This window comes from Solanum stenotomum, chromosome 5 (assembly GCF_019186545.1).
Source record: "Solanum stenotomum isolate F172 chromosome 5, ASM1918654v1, whole genome shotgun sequence".
In the NCBI taxonomy this organism is placed as follows: Eukaryota; Viridiplantae; Streptophyta; class Magnoliopsida; order Solanales; family Solanaceae; genus Solanum; species Solanum stenotomum.
This window is the reverse complement of record NC_064286.1, coordinates 51064259-51083285: the sequence shown is the minus strand read 5'-3', so window position 1 is coordinate 51083285 and position 19027 is coordinate 51064259. Positions and strand designations below refer to the sequence as shown.

The 19027-nt window shown below is 30.1% G+C and overlaps 2 protein-coding genes and 2 pseudogenes across 3 annotated transcripts; 1 reads left to right on the top strand and 3 right to left on the bottom strand.

Annotated features, from left to right (window-relative positions):
* The first annotated feature begins 548 nt into the window (after positions 1-548).
* Positions 549-3142, top strand: LOC125864433 (F-box protein SKIP24). Its single transcript, XM_049544437.1, has 4 exons — positions 549-840; positions 2078-2251; positions 2577-2739; positions 2828-3142. Exons 1-4 carry the CDS (start codon positions 602-604, stop codon positions 3074-3076), a joined length of 825 nt encoding a protein of 274 aa, XP_049400394.1. The 5' UTR covers positions 549-601; the 3' UTR covers positions 3077-3142.
* On the bottom strand, positions 3079-9231 carry LOC125864132 (beta-fructofuranosidase, insoluble isoenzyme 1-like; annotated as a pseudogene).
* A 4-nt stretch (positions 9232-9235) lies between these two features.
* LOC125864131 (beta-fructofuranosidase, insoluble isoenzyme 1-like) lies at positions 9236-12011 on the bottom strand (annotated as a pseudogene).
* A 3039-nt stretch (positions 12012-15050) lies between these two features.
* Positions 15051-18239, bottom strand: LOC125864430 (beta-fructofuranosidase, insoluble isoenzyme 1-like). 2 transcript variants are annotated; one of them, XM_049544435.1, is made up of 6 exons: positions 18062-18239; positions 17260-17268; positions 16153-17177; positions 15682-15926; positions 15345-15441; positions 15051-15237 (listed from the first exon to the last, which is right to left on the bottom strand). In XM_049544435.1, the coding sequence occupies exons 1-6, from the start codon at positions 18237-18239 to the stop codon at positions 15061-15063; spliced, it is 1731 nt and encodes a 576-aa protein (XP_049400392.1). In that variant the 3' UTR covers positions 15051-15060. The 2 variants fall into 2 exon arrangements, with proteins under 2 accessions (XP_049400392.1, XP_049400391.1); XM_049544434.1 differs by lacking the exon at positions 18062-18239 and having other exon boundaries at positions 17260-17274.
* Between the last annotated feature and the right edge of the window lie 788 nt (positions 18240-19027).

Here is a 19027-nt window from a genome sequence, read left to right as displayed (position 1 = left end):
ATATATTTCTAGAAGACCCATATGCAATCATATGGTTTCATTAATATTATAAATTAATAATCCGTTAAAATTACAAAAATATTTAAGACAATTAGTGAACTACGATTCTAGTGCTTTTTGTCTTTTGTAAAAAATTAAATCTAGTTAATGTTCATCTCTAACTTTTCTTATTACATCCAAAAGTTTTGGTATGTGAAGCATGAAGAGTTCTAGATGTGTTAAGTATTTCCTTACATGTAATTGGTTACAAATGTATTGTATCGTTTTTAACTTCATCATTAACATTGTTTTGAACCTCTAAACATATATCATTTTCAGTTGAATAATCGAAAAAGCTATTGACATCCACTTTGTTGTAGTACTCGAGATCATTAAGCATGACCTTGAGTTCATGAATATTGTTCGTTTTTTACAAATTCATTTTAATTCCTTGAGACTTTTCTAAATGAGAACACATACCTTTATAAAAAAAAAAAATCATGATTCCGACAATATTAATTTAGAGAGGTTTTACTTATAGCTATAGTTATGTTTTGTTTGAGAAATTGTTTCCCCCTTTTAAAATTGAACATCAAACAGAATCGGGCCGGGTTTGCAGAATATGTCGGCGTCGGATTCAGCTTTGCCGGAGGAGCTATGGAGGCGAATCCTTGAAATCGGAATTGAATCCTCCAACTTCAACTACAAAGATCTTTGCTGTCTCTCCATAACTTGCACCCTCCTCAATCGACTCTCCTCCGATGATTCTCTCTGGTCCTCTTTGTTCTCCGCCGATTTTCCCAAATATCAACCTCCTTCATCTTCATGTTCTGTTTCCAGCAAATGGCTCTACAAAATTAGGTATATATGCACACACTCATGTACTCAAAATTTCTTTTTTTGTATATGTCTTATGTTGTTTTAGTGTATTTGCATCATGTAAAATCTTAGGTTTACAGTTAGCTGATGAAGAAGATACAATCTAATTAGTCTAGTTGCCAGCTGGGCCCGAAACCACAGTTACAAAAAAAAATAGCAACAAGGATATTGTATCTTCTGCACAAGGCATAATATATAAATGTCGTTTTAACTTAGCCTCAATTGACATATATGTCATTCAACTTTGAGTGTGCACGAGTAGACACTTAAACTATCCAGAAGTTGAATAAGTAAACACATACATCCTATGTGTTGTCTTTGCGTTGCAATTTGCGTATTACATGACATCCTACATGTATTATGTATTATGGTTCATAGGACGTGTGTTTCTACTTATTCAACTTTATACAAGTTTTAACTGTTTACTTGTGTATATCCAAAGTTGGAGGTTATAGATTCTAGCAGAAACCAAGTTAAATGACACATTTATATATTATGCCTCAGCGGAAAGTAGTCTACTTAGTCTCTAGCAGTTCAAATGATAGTCTAATATTTTGTTGCTTTGGGACCTTTTAATTAGTGAAGGCTAGAAATTTTGTCAATTCTGCCAAGGTGGATACAACATGAAACAAAGCACTCAGCTTTTGCGAAGATGTTCGAAAACATCCAAATAATTGATCTAAACTTAAAACAATACTGTATTTTGTTGAAGTTGAAAACATGAGTACTTGTTCATTAGTGTTTAGAATGAATTTCACTTGTAAAAAACTTGAAGTTTTGTGAGTGTGCAAGCCATTAAATTTCATTGAAATATTCGTCAAACCAGTTTGTAGCTTCAAATTCTCTATTTCGAGTTGAAATTGAAATAGAAAAAATTGAGAAAACAAACATTGATTTGCAAATGCTATCTCATTATTTGCAAATAATGTGTGTGATATTTTAGAAACAATCTCTCTACCTCCACAAGGCAGGGGTAAGGGTGCGTACACATTGCCCTACCCTGACCTCACTTGTGGGATTACATGGGTACGTTGTTGTTGGATATGTGTGTTTTATTCTAAGATACTGATGGTCAGAAGATATCACTCTTGTATTTATGTCTTTTGTTCTTAAATTTTCGTGGCATTTTAGCTTTAGCCATATCATCTTGCCTTCTTTTTAATATTATCTTCTCCGGTAAATCTTATGGGAGAACTGATTGGTTGCTAATATCAACTAGATACGAGAAAGTTCGAGAACAGAAGCTTTTGGCCCATAGAAGGGCTGTTTTAAGAATTCAGAGTGAAATTAATGAGCATTCTAGGAGGATTGGAAAGATGGAACTTCGATCTGCAGAGGAGAAAGGGAAAATGAAGAATACTGTTGCTGAGTTGTTAAATTTGCATAAGATCAGGTAGTGAAGGACAGAAGTCTACTGTTATAATGTTATCTATTGTTTTTGATTCTTCATTTTTACCTACAATATGGGAGTTGGGGTCTGGCTTTCACAAACAACAGGTTGCTTGCTTTTGAAAATCTCATAAGCAAAAATACAATTAGGAGATTATATAAGACATGTGTATGGTATTCGAGTTGGTGTAGAAAACAATGTTTTATACCAGAGCATCACAATCTTGTTTGCTTGGTTGTTGTATAAGTTGCTACGTTATTCTTTGCTAGTCAAAGATAATGTAAAATGATGCGGCTGATGTTTGACTTTGCAATTGATTTGCTATCAGGCAAGCCAAAGTTGCACTAAATGTTTGGCAGCCAGAGATTGTCCGGGGTAAGCAGAAGCAGATGGTTGAGCAGTGCAATGTACCTATTGATAATCGTATCCATGCCATTGAGATGGAGCTCAAGCTATGCAAACAACAAATTCAAGGGTTAGAGAAGGCCCTTGTAAGTTTACATTTGTTTTGTGGAGAATAATGTGGCATTCATCTAGTTTATGAACTGCATTATGATCTTTTCCTTTATATTATTGCAGAGTGTTGAAAAAAAGAGAATGCAGACAGCAAAGGAGAAACTGGCTTCAGTAGAATATCACCCCTTGCGGGAATTTAACTCAACAGTCAGCCCAATTGATGAACATGACATGAGAAGGAAAAGATTTAAGAACTTCATCAAGTGTAAAGTTCTAAGCCTTTCTACTCTTTCTATGCAATTTGAATTTGTTATTTTTCAGGAAAAGCAAATGCCTGTCTACCTGAGTTGGGATGGAAAGAATGCAACATAATGTCATAGGAGTGGCTTTTCCAGATTATCAACTTTGTTTTTCAATGATACATAATCTAAGTGGATGTCAANTGGATAGACCCTTGATGTAATGCATGTCTTTCCACCATCACCAAAACTTTCAACGACGGAATGGTCAATCTAAAAAAAAAAATCAACTAATTGTCAATACGACACAAAAGAAAAATGAGTTGAAATATGAGTTTTGAGTGCATTTGATATGAAAAAAAAAGTATTAAAGAAAGCTTACCAAACTCCGTAGTGATAATCTTTTGTTGGTTAGATTTGTTTCAACATATCCAGCAAAAGATGGTTTATACATCTTTTTATGATTTCTAACGCTTGACCTATCAAATTAAAATAAAATAAAATGGCAACGTTATCCAATTGCAAAAGCATAAAACTAACAACACTTTTATGTTTATAATTATTTGATATCAGTGGCCCAACTAACTTAAATTTGCATCACAAAAGATTCGTTAAACAGACAGAGCATTCTCTATGAGAACTTTTTTCATTTCCCAAGTTTAGATCTGAGATCTCTCTAGTTTAAGAGGAGGGATCTCACCACAATACTTGATGATAAAAAAAGTGATTAAAAGACAAATCTTGAGGCATCAGAACACATGAGAACCTTGTCTTTATCTTGGGTCTTAAATACTCTGAAGAATACAGGTGTATACTCTTCCAAGTTTTCAAAAGACAATGTTAAAAGTCCAAATGGACCAAGTCCACCTTGAACTGTCGAACCCCTAATGGCACATACATCTTGGGCATAAAGATCAGCCCAACTAGGATCAAATTCTTCTGCATTTTCCAAGCTTGAAAAGGAAAATGTAACTTCAACATCAGCCTGTCATCATATTAACACTCACATATTAGCTCTATATTTGTCTAGTCATAATAATTTAACACAAAAAACCACTTCAGATCATAAAACATCTTACATTATTGTAAATCCAGGGAAATGATATTGTTGGATGTAATAACATAAATTTTTCATGACTCAAACATGTAACTTAGTATAGGTCATAATAATTCATACAAAATGATATTTATTCTTGTAAACCAAAAAAAAAAAAAAAAATCAAACCTGTGCAGGTGTAATTCCTTGAACTTCCACATTTTCTCCGTTGTTTAATTCATAATTTCTTAGCTCGACCTTTTTCTTTCTTAACATTTCTAATTCTTCAATAGGCCACTGAACCAAATGCTTGCCACTAGGATCAATCCATAATTTACGAGGAATAGCCTGAATTCCGGACTATCATTTGTTGATGGAGTCTTCTGGAAAAACATCTGATTCATTTGTTCATCCCCACAAAACTCTTCGATTCTTGATAGGATCATAAAAGGTCCAAGATGCATAAAAATTACCATAGTCCAATCTTAATCCATGCCATCCATCAATCATTGTATCGTCTGGGATGCATCTATCTTTTTTCGTGTCATAGGTTCCAATTGTGTAGTAGTCAAATCTGGTAATATCCAGACTGACTTTCAGAACGTGTTTAGTTTTGTCGCCATTAAAAGATGTGTCCAAACCATCTGTATTCTCCAATGATACTGGAAAAAAATCAANACTTTTGGTATTCTTGATATAGTAGGGTTATATTAGTCAAATTACACATTGTATTTAATTTTCCTTGAGGAGGGATGTGCATGACTTACCTTGACAAACAATTGTGGACAGAGAGAGTAGTAGTCAAATCTGGTAATATCCAGACTGACTTTCAGAACAAGTTTAATTTTATCGCCATTAAAAGATGTGTCCAAACCATCTGTATTCTCCAATGATACTGGAAAAAAATCAACACATTCCCAGTTTTCAGTCTTAGCAGATGAAAGGAGTGGGTGTTGGGCTATTGTCCATTTCATGAAATCCCTACTCCGGACCAAGTACCATATTTATCGAACACCTCTGATGGATAAATTGCAGGCTCTAAATTGATCCAGTTAATCATGTCAATGGATACTGAATAAGCCCAAACAATACTTCCCCATATTGCTCCTTTTGGATTGTACTGGTAAAAGAGGTGATAGATTCCATTGTAATACATTAGACCTATTAAAAAAATAAAAAGGCAATAATCAAATTAATATAAATAAATTGAAATTTTAGCTAAATTTTAGTGAAAGCTTTGAAATATAGATCTCGATCTTACCAGTGGGATCTAATGTTGTTGTTCAAACCATCCGGCCAAGACCACCCCATAACATGGAATTAAATAAGTTTAGGAGGCTGAAAGTGATATCCCGTTCTAAATAAGTTTTTAACTAATTTAGAACTAGAGGATTGTAACCTCCTTTAGCTTCATTACTGTAGAAAAATACCATAAATAAAATAGCGCAAAGACAACTCTTTCTTAAGAATTCCATTTTGACAGAAAAAAGATCTTTTTTTTTACTCTAACTTTGATTGAGAAAAAATTAATGAAGAGGTTAAAAAGATATGAAAAATATTTATAGAGAAAAAAAAAATAGAGATAGAATCAACCAACAGAATACCAAAATATAAGTATGAGAATATTATCATAAAATTTAGAAAGATATAGTCAACCAAAGGAATAGTAAAAATAAAGCTGATATTGTTATATAAAATTTAGGAACTAAAAGTTAATCGTAGATTTATCTGTTTTGGAAAAAATTATTTAGCTATTTTTCTCCTATAATTATGACTAACAATGTATTTTAGTTCTAAAGTCCAAACTTTTATGAGGTAAAACACTTATATTAATTTATCATAACATGGAAAGGTGAGATCAATATATAAAAATGAAAATTAGAAAGCTCCATAGACGTTTTTCCAAGTTAACCTATTGTATATCATTTCACATTTTAGTTTGACTATCAAAATTCTGTAAAATTTGACCTTTCATTTTCACTTAGGAATTTTTTCATTATTTCAAATACTTAGGAAAAAAATTTATTATTTCAAATGCTTTTAATTTGTTAGAACTTAACGAAAATGAAAAAAAAAACAAAAGGCAGGTAATATTGAATTTGGAATTCTCAAGAATTTATTGAGATACATGTATTTAAAATATTTACATCATACAAAATTAATTTGATTCATTTAGTTATATATTTATAACTCTATATTCGATTTTACAAATGTAATTACTCTTTAATCTAGATTTTCTTTTTTCTACCATGTAGTAATTGTCAGGGAAAATGTTATAGTTTTAACAATTTCAAGTTTGCATAAGCCTGATTTGAAAATAGTTTTGACGTTTTTTTTTAAAGAAAAAAGTGGAAATAGAGTCAACAATAGAATAATAAAAAAAATAAGGTTGNTATTTCAAGACAAAAGGTGAATTGATTTATAATTTTTCACTCTTCACATATGAAATCCAGACGACACTAATTAAATTCTCTTTGATATGTCCAATCTCTTATTTGATGATAAGGAATAAGATTTGAAGAAATGTGGAATGTGATTTATTTCAAGACAAAAGGTAAATTGATTTATAATTTTTCACTCTTCACTTATGAAACCCAGACGACACTAATTAAATTCTCTTTGATATGTCCAATCTCTTATTTGACTTCTTGATCACCTTAATTCTCATAATGTATTGTGAAATTATGTATGTTGAATTTTTTTTTTCTTTTTTGATAGAATGTGTTTGGCAAGTGGACTAACTAATGTGGAATACAAAGTCATCCATGAGACAAAGAACAAATTGAGATGATTGATGAGAAAATTTGTGGAAGAATACTAGGGATTCACGTACAAGTAGGAGTTGAGAATTTATTTCGATAGTAATCATAAATTTTCACAATATTTGTTACATTAGATGTTTGTATGGCAATTACAGGACTCCTCTTACTTGGTGAAGTTATTGCTAAATTAAATGATCAATCATTCTCTCTATTGTCACCATAGAAGTGTGCTAAATGAGTTTAGAAAGCATAATTATGCAAGTTTTTCATTGCCATGAGTAAGTATCATTGTTTAGACAACTACATTATTATACATTCATCAATTTTTTGAAGAAAAAAATGTGTGCTCCTTTCAATATATTGTCTCAAAGACTATATCAAATATGCATAATAATGTCATATGTACTTCACTTTGTTAAAAAATATGTTGTGTGTTTGTGTATTTATGATTTTAGTTTTATTATGTTTTATTTCATTTTTCTTTTATTTGAAATGTAAATTTACTTATTTTTAAATGCGGTTCATCTAACACCAATAAAAATATTATTTTTTGTATTTTAAACAATATAACAAAATTAAAATTCATTTCCGCTATATGAAGTTATAAAAATATTATTTTCAATTTATTTATTTTTTTATAAACTGCGTGAAGCGCGGTCAAATTCATTAGTTAATTAATAAATTTAAATTTAAATAAGGGTAATAATGTAGAAAATAAACCTGTTTAAAGTTTGAATGTGCCATTCTGGCCATTATGAATAAAAATTTCTGGCCAAAAGGATTTTTCCAAAATAAAATATATATCGATTCAACTACGCCATATACAAATGATAATTTACATCCTCCAACTTTGTTTTGATTAATAGTTATATCTCTTTTTAATGTATCTAAAATTAAAATCTATATATAATATAAAGGAGAAACATAGACAAGGTGATGTGGCACCTCTCTATGGTGTTCATTCTTTTTTCTCCTTTTTTGATATTTTTTTTCTTAATTCTTTTCATTAAATATTTTATTTATTAAATTAAAAAAAACAATCATATTTACTATTCTAATTTAATCTAATGAGTTACAAAAAACCTCCATCTATTCATATTCTCTACTTTAATAACATGTCTCTTCAACTTATTCTTATGGATTATCAAATCTATAAATTACAATCATCCATGGAGATGTTGAATATTCATTTTTCATTTTTCTCATTCTTTCTTTCTATTAGTGTAGTTTTTTTTCTTATTCTTTCTTTCTAATAATGTAGTTTGTTTTCTCTTTAAAAAAAATAAAAATTATTCTTCATCTTTTCCATAAGAAATCATAGAAAAGATAGTGGCATGATATGTTCTTCACTTTGATAAAGATCAAAGATATATTCTTCAAAGATTCATTATAAAGAGATGTTCACATTAATTTAGTACAAGATCATCAAAATGAAGAAGGAAGTTTAATTATGTTGAAAGAATCATCAAGAGAGATGATCATATTAGTGTAAAGTTTGAATGTTTTCAATATTTTAATGATTCATTAATGTATTGTTTTGATTTCAATATTCTAAAATTTTGCCATGCCTGAAAGTATATTATCTATGATACATTTCTAATAGCTATTACATATTGTTGTACTTAAAAATCTCATAGAGAAATGAAGTTGCACCTCTCTTTGGCCAAAGATTCTATTTATCTTTTTTCCACAATTTTTCATATTTTTCTATTTACTTATTAATGTACAAAAAATAAATATATCAACTACTACTCCTCTATTTATTGTTATACTTAAATGTCGGNAAGTGACTAAAAGACAAACCTTGAGGCATCAGAACACATGAGAACCTTGTATTTATCTTGGGTCTTAAACACTCTGAAGAATACAGGTGTATACTCTTCCAAGTTTTCAGAAGACAGTGTTAGGAGTCCAAATGGACCAAGTCCACCTTGAACTGTCAAACCCCTAATGGCACATACATCTTGGGCATAAAGATCAGCCCAACTAGAATCAAATTCTTCTGCATTTTCCAAGCTTGTAAAGGAAAATGTAACTTCAACATCAACCTGTCATCATATTAGCTCTATATTTGTCTAGTCATAATAATTTAACACAAAATACCACTTCAGATCATAAAACATCTTACATTATTGTAAATCCAGGAAAATGATATTGTAGGATGTTATAACATAAATTTTAGGGGTTGTTTTCATGACTCAAACATGTAACTTATTATAGGTCATAATAATTCATACAAAATGATATTTATTCTTGTAAACCAAAAAAAAAAAAACTGTGCAGGTGTAATTCCTTGAACTTCCACATTTTCTCCCATGTTTAATTCATAATTTCTTAGCTCGACCTTTTTCTTTCTTAACATTTCTAATTCTTCAATAGGCCACTAAACCAAATGCTTGCCACTAGGATCAATCCATAATTTACGAGGAATAACTTGAATTCCGGACTATCATTTGTTGATGGAGTCTTCTGGAAAAACATCTGATTCATTTGTTCATCCCCACAAAACTCTTTGATTCTTGATAGGATCATAAAAGGTCCGAGATGCATAAAAATTACCATAGTCCAATCTTAATCCATGCCATCCATCAATCATTGTATCGTCTGGGATGCATCTATCTTTTTTCGTGTCATAGGTTCCAATTGTGTAGTAGTCAAATCTGGTAATATCCAGACTGACTTTCAGAACGTGTTTAGTTTTGTCGCCATTAAAAGATGTGTCCAAACCATCTGTATTCTCCAATGATACTGGAAAAAAATCAACACATTCTCAGTTTTCAGTCTTAGCAGATGAATGGAGTGGGTGTTGGGCTTTTGTCCATTTCATGAAGTCCCTACTCCGATACATTATTGCTAATCCTCTCTCGTTTTTTCTTAGGCTGCCAACAACCATTCTCCAATGCCCATCTTGACCAAATCAAGCTGTAGTTGGGTCACGAAATTTGGTCTTGTTGATGCTTTCGTCAACGACTATTAATGGGTTGTTATTGGGCTTGATCCACTTGCGGAGAAATGAATCAGACAAGTTAGCTAGTATTGCATAATTTTGGAGAAAAAGACCAAAATTGTCCCTTATCTTTGAGATAAGAATCAAAGTAATCCTTGTATTTTAACATGGAGCACTAATAGTCCTCCATGTTTCAAGAATTGGTACATTTTTAGTACCCTTCCAAATAATCGTTTAATATTTAAACGGAAGTTTCTTTTGCACGTGAGAAAGGCTGTCTCTGTTTCCACCATTGCTAACCAAATCTTCTCCTCAAATAGTACCCATCCATTCCTATGTTCATGACTATCATTTTTCTATCAGACAAACGAAATCAAAATAAAGAGAGTTGCATCTTGTTGTTTTTGAAGAATATTTTCTTTTTATTTTTAATTTTTGTTTATTTCCCTTCAATGGAAGTCTCCGACAAGTAAAATTCTTTTTTTTGTATGAATGTAAAATACTTTTTATCATCATTGAGTCTTCTTCAATGTCCTATGTGATAGATTGTTTAAATTCGAGAAAAGAATATAAAAATCTGAGATCATTGGGTGTCCTCTGATTATTGATAACATACTGATAACTAGAATACCCAATTAAATTTAATTGGGAGGATACTACACATGTTGGTTGGTGTCAGGGCCGTCTTAACCCCTAGGCCACTAAAGCAATCGCTTGGGGCCCCATATTTTTGGGGGCCCCTTTTTTTAAAAAAAAATTACTTATGAATGTTATTTTTAAAAAAATTATATGTACTATGAGTGCTATGATTTCTACTAAGGAAATTGCATATGAAATGAATATAGAACCCGAATTTCGTAAGAAACAATTTGATGAAATTATTGATAACGAAATCACAAAATCCCTTGAAACTAGAGTTGATTAGTTTATATATATATAGTAGATCAATCTATTTTTTTTCACTTCAAAATAGATTTGAACCAATTGAAGCATATGAAAATATTTTTTGTTTCTTATTTATTGATAAATTGATATTACTAGATGATGAGAATTTTAAAAACACTGTCTTAACCTTGAACTTTAACACATACTCCCTCCGTTTAAAAAAGAGTGACTTGATTTGACTTGGCACGGAGTTTTAGAAAATAAAGAAGACTTTTGAATCTTGTGGTCCTAAATTAAAATTATGTCAAATGTACTAAATTGTCCTTCAATCTTGTGGCTTTAAACATGTCACGTGGAAAACTGAAATTAAAATGTTACCAAAAAAGGAAAAAAGTCATTCTTTTTTAAAAAGACTAAAAAGGAAAGGAGGTCATTTTTTTTAAACGGATGGACTAATAGTTATTCTGTTATTGATAGTTTAGATTTATTTTTTGAATTGAAAGTGTTAAGAGAAATAATGCATGTAGAAGATAATGATCTAACGAAAATACACAATCAAATAAAAGACTTGATTCTTTTCCAAATACACATATTGCTTATGGAATAATGTTAACAGTTTCTCTAACCGTTGCCTCAGCCGAAAGAAGTTTTTCGAAACTAAAATTGATTAAATCTTATTTAAGATCAGCGATGTCTCAAGAGAGATCGAATGAATTAGCTATATTATCAATTGAAAAGCAATTATTAAAACAAATCGATTATAAAACAGTAACTAATGATTTCACATCTAAAAAAGCTAGAAAAATAGATTTTAAATAAAAGTATATATGATGAAAAAATAAAATATTAGGGCCCCTCCCTCAAATTTCGCTTCAGGCCCCCAATCTTGTTGAGTCGGCCCTGGTTGGTGTTCATCTGCAAACAAGTTTCTTGCACACAAGCTGCTGAGCAATTGTTCCAGTGGGCAGTGATTTTTTGGCCTCATAGTCCATTCTTAGGAATAGATGAATACTGTTTGAGGGAGAAGAAGGAAAAGAATTGGTAAGCAATGGTCGTCTTTCTCACGTGCAAAAAAAAAATACCGTTTGAATGTTTGACGGTTATTTGGAAGGGTACTAAAAATGTACCAATTCTTGAAACATGGAGGACTATTAGTGCTCCATGTTAAAAGACAAGGATTAATTTGATTCTTATCTCAAAGATAAGGGACAATTTTGATCCTTTACTCCATAATTTTGTACTTATTTCCCGAAAGAATAGTGGTTGATTCGGACCATGCATCATATTTATCGAACACCTCTGATGGATAAATTGCGGGCTCTAAATTGATCCAGTTAATCATGTCAATGGATACTGAATGAGCCCAAACAATATTTCCCCATATTGCTCCTTTTGGATTGTACTGGTAAAAGAGGTGATAGATTCCATTGTAATACATTAGACCTATTAAAAAAAATAAAAAGGCAATAATCAAATTAATATAAATAAATTGAAATTTTAGCTAAATTTTAGTGAAAGCTTTGAAATATAGATCTCGATCTTACCAGTGGGATCTAATGTTGTTGTTCAAACCATCCGGCCAAGACCACCCCATAACATGGAATTAAATAAGTTTAGGAGGCTGAAAGTGATATCCCGTTCTAAATAAGTTTTTAACTAATTTAGAACTAGAGGATTGTAACCTCCTTTAGCTTCATTACTGTAGAAAAATACCATAAATAAAATAGCGCAAAGACAACTCTTTCTTAAGAATTCCATTTTGACAGAAAAAAGATCTTTTTTTTTACTCTAACTTTGATTGAGAAAAAATTAATGAAGAGGTTAAAAAGATATGAAAAATATTTATAGAGAAAAAAAAAATAGAGATAGAATCAACCAACAGAATACCAAAATATAAGTATGAGAATATTATCATAAAATTTAGAAAGATATAGTCAACCAAAGGAATAGTAAAAATAAAGCTGATATTGTTATATAAAATTTAGGAACTAAAAGTTAATCGTAGATTTATCTGTTTTGGAAAAAATTATTTAGCTATTTTTCTCCTATAATTATGACTAACAATGTATTTTAGTTCTAAAGTCCAAACTTTTATGAGGTAAAACACTTATATTAATTTATCATAACATGGAAAGTTGAGATCAATATATAAAAATGCAAATTAGAAAGCTCCATACACGTTTTTCCAAGTTAACCTATTGTATATCATTTCACACTTTAGTTTGACTATCAAAATTCTGTAAAATTTGACCTTTCATTTTCACTTAGGAATTTTTTCATTATTTCAAATACTTAGGAAAAAATTTCATTATTTCAAATGCTTTTAATTTGTTAGAACTTAACGAAAATGAAAAAAACAAAAGGCAGGTAATATTGAATTTGGAATTCTCAAGAATTTATTAAGATACATGTAATTAAAATATTTACATCATACAAAATTAATTTGATACATTTAGTTATATATTTATAACTCTATATTCGATTTTACAAATGTAATTACTATTTAATCTAGATTTTCTTTTTTTCTACCATGTAGTAATTGTCAGGGAAAATGTTATAGTTTTAACAATTTCAAGTTTGCATAAGCCTGATTTGAAAATAGTTTTGACGTTTTTTTTTAAAGAAAAAAGTGGAAATAGAGTCAACAATAGAATAATAAAAAAAATAAGGTTGATATTGTTGTTATTAAATTTAGGAACAACTAGAGATATAGTCAATCTAAAGAATATGAAAGAATAAAACTGAGATTGTTATTATAAAATTTAGGAACAAACATGATATATAGTCAATCAAAATATAAGGTTAAGATAGTTGTTATAAATTTTAGGAACCAATCCAAAATAATAATAAATGTTAAATCTTTCTTTCCTTATTTCTTTTATAAAGATTTTGTTCCTTTTTTCTACAAGTTTTAATTCGTTTTACCTAAATAAACTGATAATCCAATATTACAAATTTTTGGGGTATAAAACGAAAAAGTTTTCTAGTCCCCACTTTGAGTCGTCCTTGTATCAAATAATTCAAGAATACCCCTCAAACTAATTCTGTATTTGGGTCAAATTTTGCTCTTTATGAATGTCGAAAGAATCTGGTGGAGATATTGAGAGAAAGTAATAGTATTTATTCAGACACTATAGTGAAAGTGTGTTTAATCTAGAACAGACAGTAAACTTCTTTATAATGGACGTTTTATTTTGTTTTTATTTATGACAGGTCAAAACGGCACAATATGTATTGTGATGCGAAGAGATTTACTTGGAGAAATAGAAGGAACATGTATCACACGTGTAAATATGAGAAACTCCCACATGAATATTCTACCCTAACAGGCATTTAAGAATTGAAAGAAATTGTATTGGGGAGTAATGTATATGGAACTTTTGACGCGTCTATTTGTGTCAAGGGTCTTAGATATGTACCTGCTCAAAATATCATATTGCCATCTTATGTAGAAATCGTTGATAATACACAACATTAGCTAGTTTAAAATGACTAATTGATTTTTGTATTGGATAACAAATAGACAAATAGTGAGAAATTCCACCAGTCTTTTAGGCCGGACACCTACAATAGTACTATATGATTATTATTTATGACTAAAATTATATAGTAATTCACTTGCACGAGACTCAACAATAGTTAGCAATGTTGAACAAGCGAGATATCGGTGTGAGGTCTTGCTAATTAATTTTACCCCATAGAGAGGAGGCTTGTGAATAGCTGAACCAGGAGACTATTTTGGTCAAAGATAAAACTTTTATTTTCTTGTCTATTGGATATTTATGATTTTGTTAATTTTTTTTAAATGAAAGTCGATTCTAGCATTAATTATTGGATTTGAATGCTTACATATTGGTCTAGTTTAATTTTCATTAACCATAGAAATTGTTATTAATATTAGAGTGTGGAGAATATTACATAACATTAATAAGTTGTATACACCAAACATAGTTCACGTTGAACCTCTATAATGTCCAATAAGTAGAGTTTTATGTGGTCAAATACATCGGAAAAGAGATGAAGACGAAATATTATGTAGTTATGAATCTAGTCTCGACATCAGTCCGTGAAAGCTTTTAATCTCAACCCTTTCTTCTTAGTCTTTTCTGCATTTTGGCATCAAGAGGATAAAACGATTGCAAAGAAAGCTCTTGATTTTTCTATATAGCTCGAAAAAAGTTTAATTTCATTTCATTGATTTGCAAGTATATAAGTCCTTTATTTGTTTGTGCCTCATATATACACACAAGAAATAAGTAAACATTTGTGTATTTTGATATGAAATAAGAACTCGGTAGAAAGATAATTGCACTATATATCAAGGCGTCATCAATTCGATTAAATAGGAAAAGAAGAATATTTTATTTCATGACTCATAGAAGTAGTGAAATCTGTACAAGCTTGATTAAAAAAAAGGCCAACATGAAAAGAGAAATGAAAATTGAACGGAATTATGTTTTCTTCTTTTCTCCTAGGATTTTTTTGTTTTACATGTCGGCTTTATCCATGCTCCAGGCATCAAGAGTATCAATTTTGACTGTCTCAGTACCATTATTGAAAGCAAACAAATGTGTGTCACCATAGATGGATAAAGCTGGATAAACTCGTGATGTAATACATGTCTTTCCACCAGCACCAAAACTTGCGACCACGGAGTGATCAACCTGAAAAAATAATTAAACTACTTGTCAATGCGACAAAAAAGAAAAATGAGTTGAAATATAAGTTTTAAGTGTATTTTATAGGGAAAAAAATACCAAAGAAAGCTTACCAAGCTCCTTAGTGACAACTTTTTGTCTGTTAGATCAACATCGACATACCCAGCAAATGAGGGTTTGAACATCTTTTTGTGATTCCTAACGCTTGACCTGTCGCAAAAAAAAAATAGAATGATAAGGTTTGCCAAATACAAAAGCATAAAGATAACAAATCTTTTTATAGTTATAATTATTTGATATCCAAAACTCATTTGCATTGCATTAGACCCATTTAATAGGAGGAGCGCTTTCTATAAGTATTTTTTTCATTTCGAAAATTTAAATCTAAGATCTCTCTAGTTTAAGGGGAGAGATACTTGCTAATAAGAAAAGTGTGATCATTAGACAAACCTTGAGGCATCAGAGCACATGAGAACCTTATATTTGTCTTGATTTTTAAACACTCGAAAGAATACAGGTGTATACTCTTCCAAGTTTTCAGAAGATAATGTTAGGAGTCCAAATGGACCAAGTCCACCTTGAACTGTCGAACCCCTAATTGCACATACATCTTCGGCATAGAGATCAACCCAACTAGGATCAAATTCTTCTGCATTTTCCAAACTTGAAAAGGAAAATGTAACTTCAACATCAGCCTGTCATTATATTAACACACACAAATTAGCTATAAATTAGTCTTGTCAGAAAAATTTCATACAAAAAATTAATTCAAATCATAAAACATATTGCGTTATTGCAAATTCCATACGAAATGATGTAGGATGTTCTAACATAAATTTTAGTAATTGTTTTGACAACTCAAACATGTACTTATAGGTCACAATAATTCATATATATAGTAAACCAATAACAAGGTCAAACCTGGGCAGGTGTGATTCCTTGAACTTCTATATTTTCTCCCTTGTTCAATTTGTAATTTCTTAGCTCAACCTTTTTCTTTCTCAAGGTTTCTAATTCTTCAATAGGCCATTGGACTAAATGTTTACCACTAGGATCAATCCATAACTTACGAGGAATAGCCTGAATTCCAGACCATCCTTTGTAGATGTCATCTGTTGGAAAAACATCGGATTCATTGCACCATCCCATCAAAATTCTTCGATTCTTGCTGGGATCATAGAAAGTCTTTGATGCATAAAAATTACCATAATCCAGTCTCAATCCGTGATATCCTTCGATCATTGTATCGTCTGGAACATATCTATCTTTTTTCGTGTCATAAGTACCAATTGTGTAATAGTCCCATCTGGTATCATCCAGACTGACTTTCAAAACATGTTTAATTTTTTTGCCAATGACTGATGTGTCCAAACCATCTGTATTCTCCAATGATACTGGAAAAAAATCAACACATTCCCAATTTCCAGTCTTAGCAGCTGAATGGAATGGGTGTTGGGCTTTGGTCCATTTCATGAAGTCCCTACTCCGGTACAATATTGCTAATCCTCTCTTGTTTTTTCTAAGGCTACCAACCAACATTCTCCAACTCCCATCTTGACCTAACCAAGCTGTAGTTGGGTCACGAAATTTGGTCTTGTTGATGCTTTCGTCAGCGACTACTAACGGATTGTTATCAGGTTTGATCCACTTACGTAGAAATGGATCAGACAAGTTAGCTGGTATTGCATAATTTTGTACTTGAGTTTGTTCGTCATCTACTATTCCAGTGTAGAGAATAACAGGCTTATTCCCCGGAAGAATAGTGGTTGATCCGGACCACGTACCATATTTGTCGAACACTTCTGATGGATAAATTGCATGCTCTAAATTGATCCAGTTAATCATGTCAATGGATACTGAATGAGCCCAAACAATATTACCCCATACTTCTCCTTTTGTATTGTACTGATAAAATAGATGATAGATACCATTGTAATACATTGGACCTATTAAAAAAAATTAATATAAATAAATTGAGATTTAGGTAAAAATATAGTGAAAACTAATAAATATAAAACTCGGTCTTACCAGTGGGATCTAATGTTGTTGAGACCATCCGGCCAAGACCACCACATAAAAAGGAATTAAATTAAAATGATTAGTAAAAGCATTTCATTGCAATTGAAAAAAGATCACAAAGCAGAGTTAGTTGCATATATATTATATCATGTAAAAACTTATTTGCATCAATTATATTAAATAATAATAATTGTTATCAAGATTAAAAGAGAATAATTATTTAACTATTGTTTGTGATAATCATGTTTTTTACAGTACATCTCCTCATATATTTATTAGTATCGTCACGAATAAGGATCATATACAAGTATTAAAGCATATATTATACGAATAAGGATCACCTTATTATGTTAGATAACTATAATGAAATAATTAAATAAAAAGAAAAAAGGACAATCAAATATGAATAAGCAGCTAAAAGCACACATGCATGTTAGTTTATTTTTGCCGAGTTCAATTATTAAAATTTTAGTAATTTTTTCACATATGTGTGGATTAAATTATTAAAATTTTAATAAATATTAAATTTGAAAAGTCTTAAACTATTAAATTTACATATTGAACTATCTCTCCCAAATAAGTGAACACATTTAAAATATTGTAAATTAATAATATAATATTTCAGAAAATTTGTGTTTCAAACACTAAAATAAAAGAAGAAGAAAAGGACAAGTAAAATAATTAGGTTCCTTCGATTTATATTTTACATGAACTCAAACGTTATATATTAGATCCTACATACGAATATGAATATGAATATGAATAGTCCATATATATTTTATAGCGGAGAGGATTAGAGAAAAAGACATACCATTGATCCAGTGTTTAGGAGGTCTGAAGTGAAATTTAGGTCTTAAGATTTTTTTTACCACATTATGACTAGTAGACTGTAGCTTTCGATTTATTTCATGTGACGCATGAACCTCAAGAAACACAAGAAAAAACATAAATAGAAAATGGCAAAGAGATCGATTCTTTAAAATCACCATTTTGACAAACAAACTTTCTTCTTTTTAAATCTAATTCAGAGAAAATAGAAACTGATGAAAAAGTTGAAAGAGTGTGAAGAATATTTATAGAGAAAGGTAGAGATAAAGTCAACAATAGAATAATAATTTAAAAAAATATATTGATATTGTTGTTATAGAATTTAGGAACATCTAGAGATATAGTCAATCAACAAAATAGGAAAAATATGATTGATATGGTTGTTATAGAATTTAGGAAAAGCAAAAGATATAGTCAATCAACAAAATAGGAAAACATAAGGCTGAAATTTTTATAATAAAATTTAGAAATTAACAGTCAATAAAAAACAAGGTTGAGATTATTGTTATAAATTTTAGGAACAAAATGGAGATATAGTCCACCAAAAGAATAGTAAATGATGATAGTGTTATCATAAAATTAAGGAATCGAAAGTTAATCGTGGATTTATCTCTGTATTTTTTATTAAAAAAATACTCATTTACCGAATATTTTTCCTACAATTGTGAGTAAACAATGTGTTCTTTCATTTATTTTTTTTAAAGAAATAATCTTATACACTCTCTTTTTACCTCTAAAGTCCAATATTTTATTATTTTATATAGTAAAATTTATTACCATGATTTACTGAGATTACATATATGATTAAAAAGTCGAATGAAATAATTAAAAGATCAAATAACACAAATTTTGAAGTATATTCTCTTATCATTTAAATTTGTAGGACGGCTTAATAAAATTAGTAATTTGTAATTAACTTTTAATATAAGACCTCAGTTTTTTTAATAGA

What these genes read in the sequence shown, in the direction of transcription:
- LOC125864433 (XM_049544437.1), top strand. Translation starts at nt 602, where the DNA reads ATGTCGGCGTCGGATTCAGCTTTGCCGGAGGAGCTATGGAGGCGAATC. An exon ending in AAATGGCTCTACAAAATTAG is followed by an intron (nt 841 to 2,077) that starts GTATATATGCAC and finishes AATATCAACTAG; the next exon opens with ATACGAGAAAGTTCGAGAAC. An exon ending in AAGGGTTAGAGAAGGCCCTT is followed by an intron (nt 2,740 to 2,827) that starts GTAAGTTTACAT and finishes ATATTATTGCAG; the next exon opens with AGTGTTGAAAAAAAGAGAAT.
- LOC125864430 (XM_049544435.1), bottom strand. Translation starts at nt 18,239, where the DNA reads ATGGTGATTTTAAAGAATCGATCTCTTTGCCATTTTCTATTTATGTTT. An exon ending in AAGGAATCACACCTGCCCAG is followed by an intron (nt 15,927 to 16,152) that starts GTTTGACCTTGT and finishes ATATAATGACAG; the next exon opens with GCTGATGTTGAAGTTACATT. An exon ending in ATGTGCTCTGATGCCTCAAG is followed by an intron (nt 15,442 to 15,681) that starts GTTTGTCTAATG and finishes TTTTTGCGACAG; the next exon opens with GTCAAGCGTTAGGAATCACA.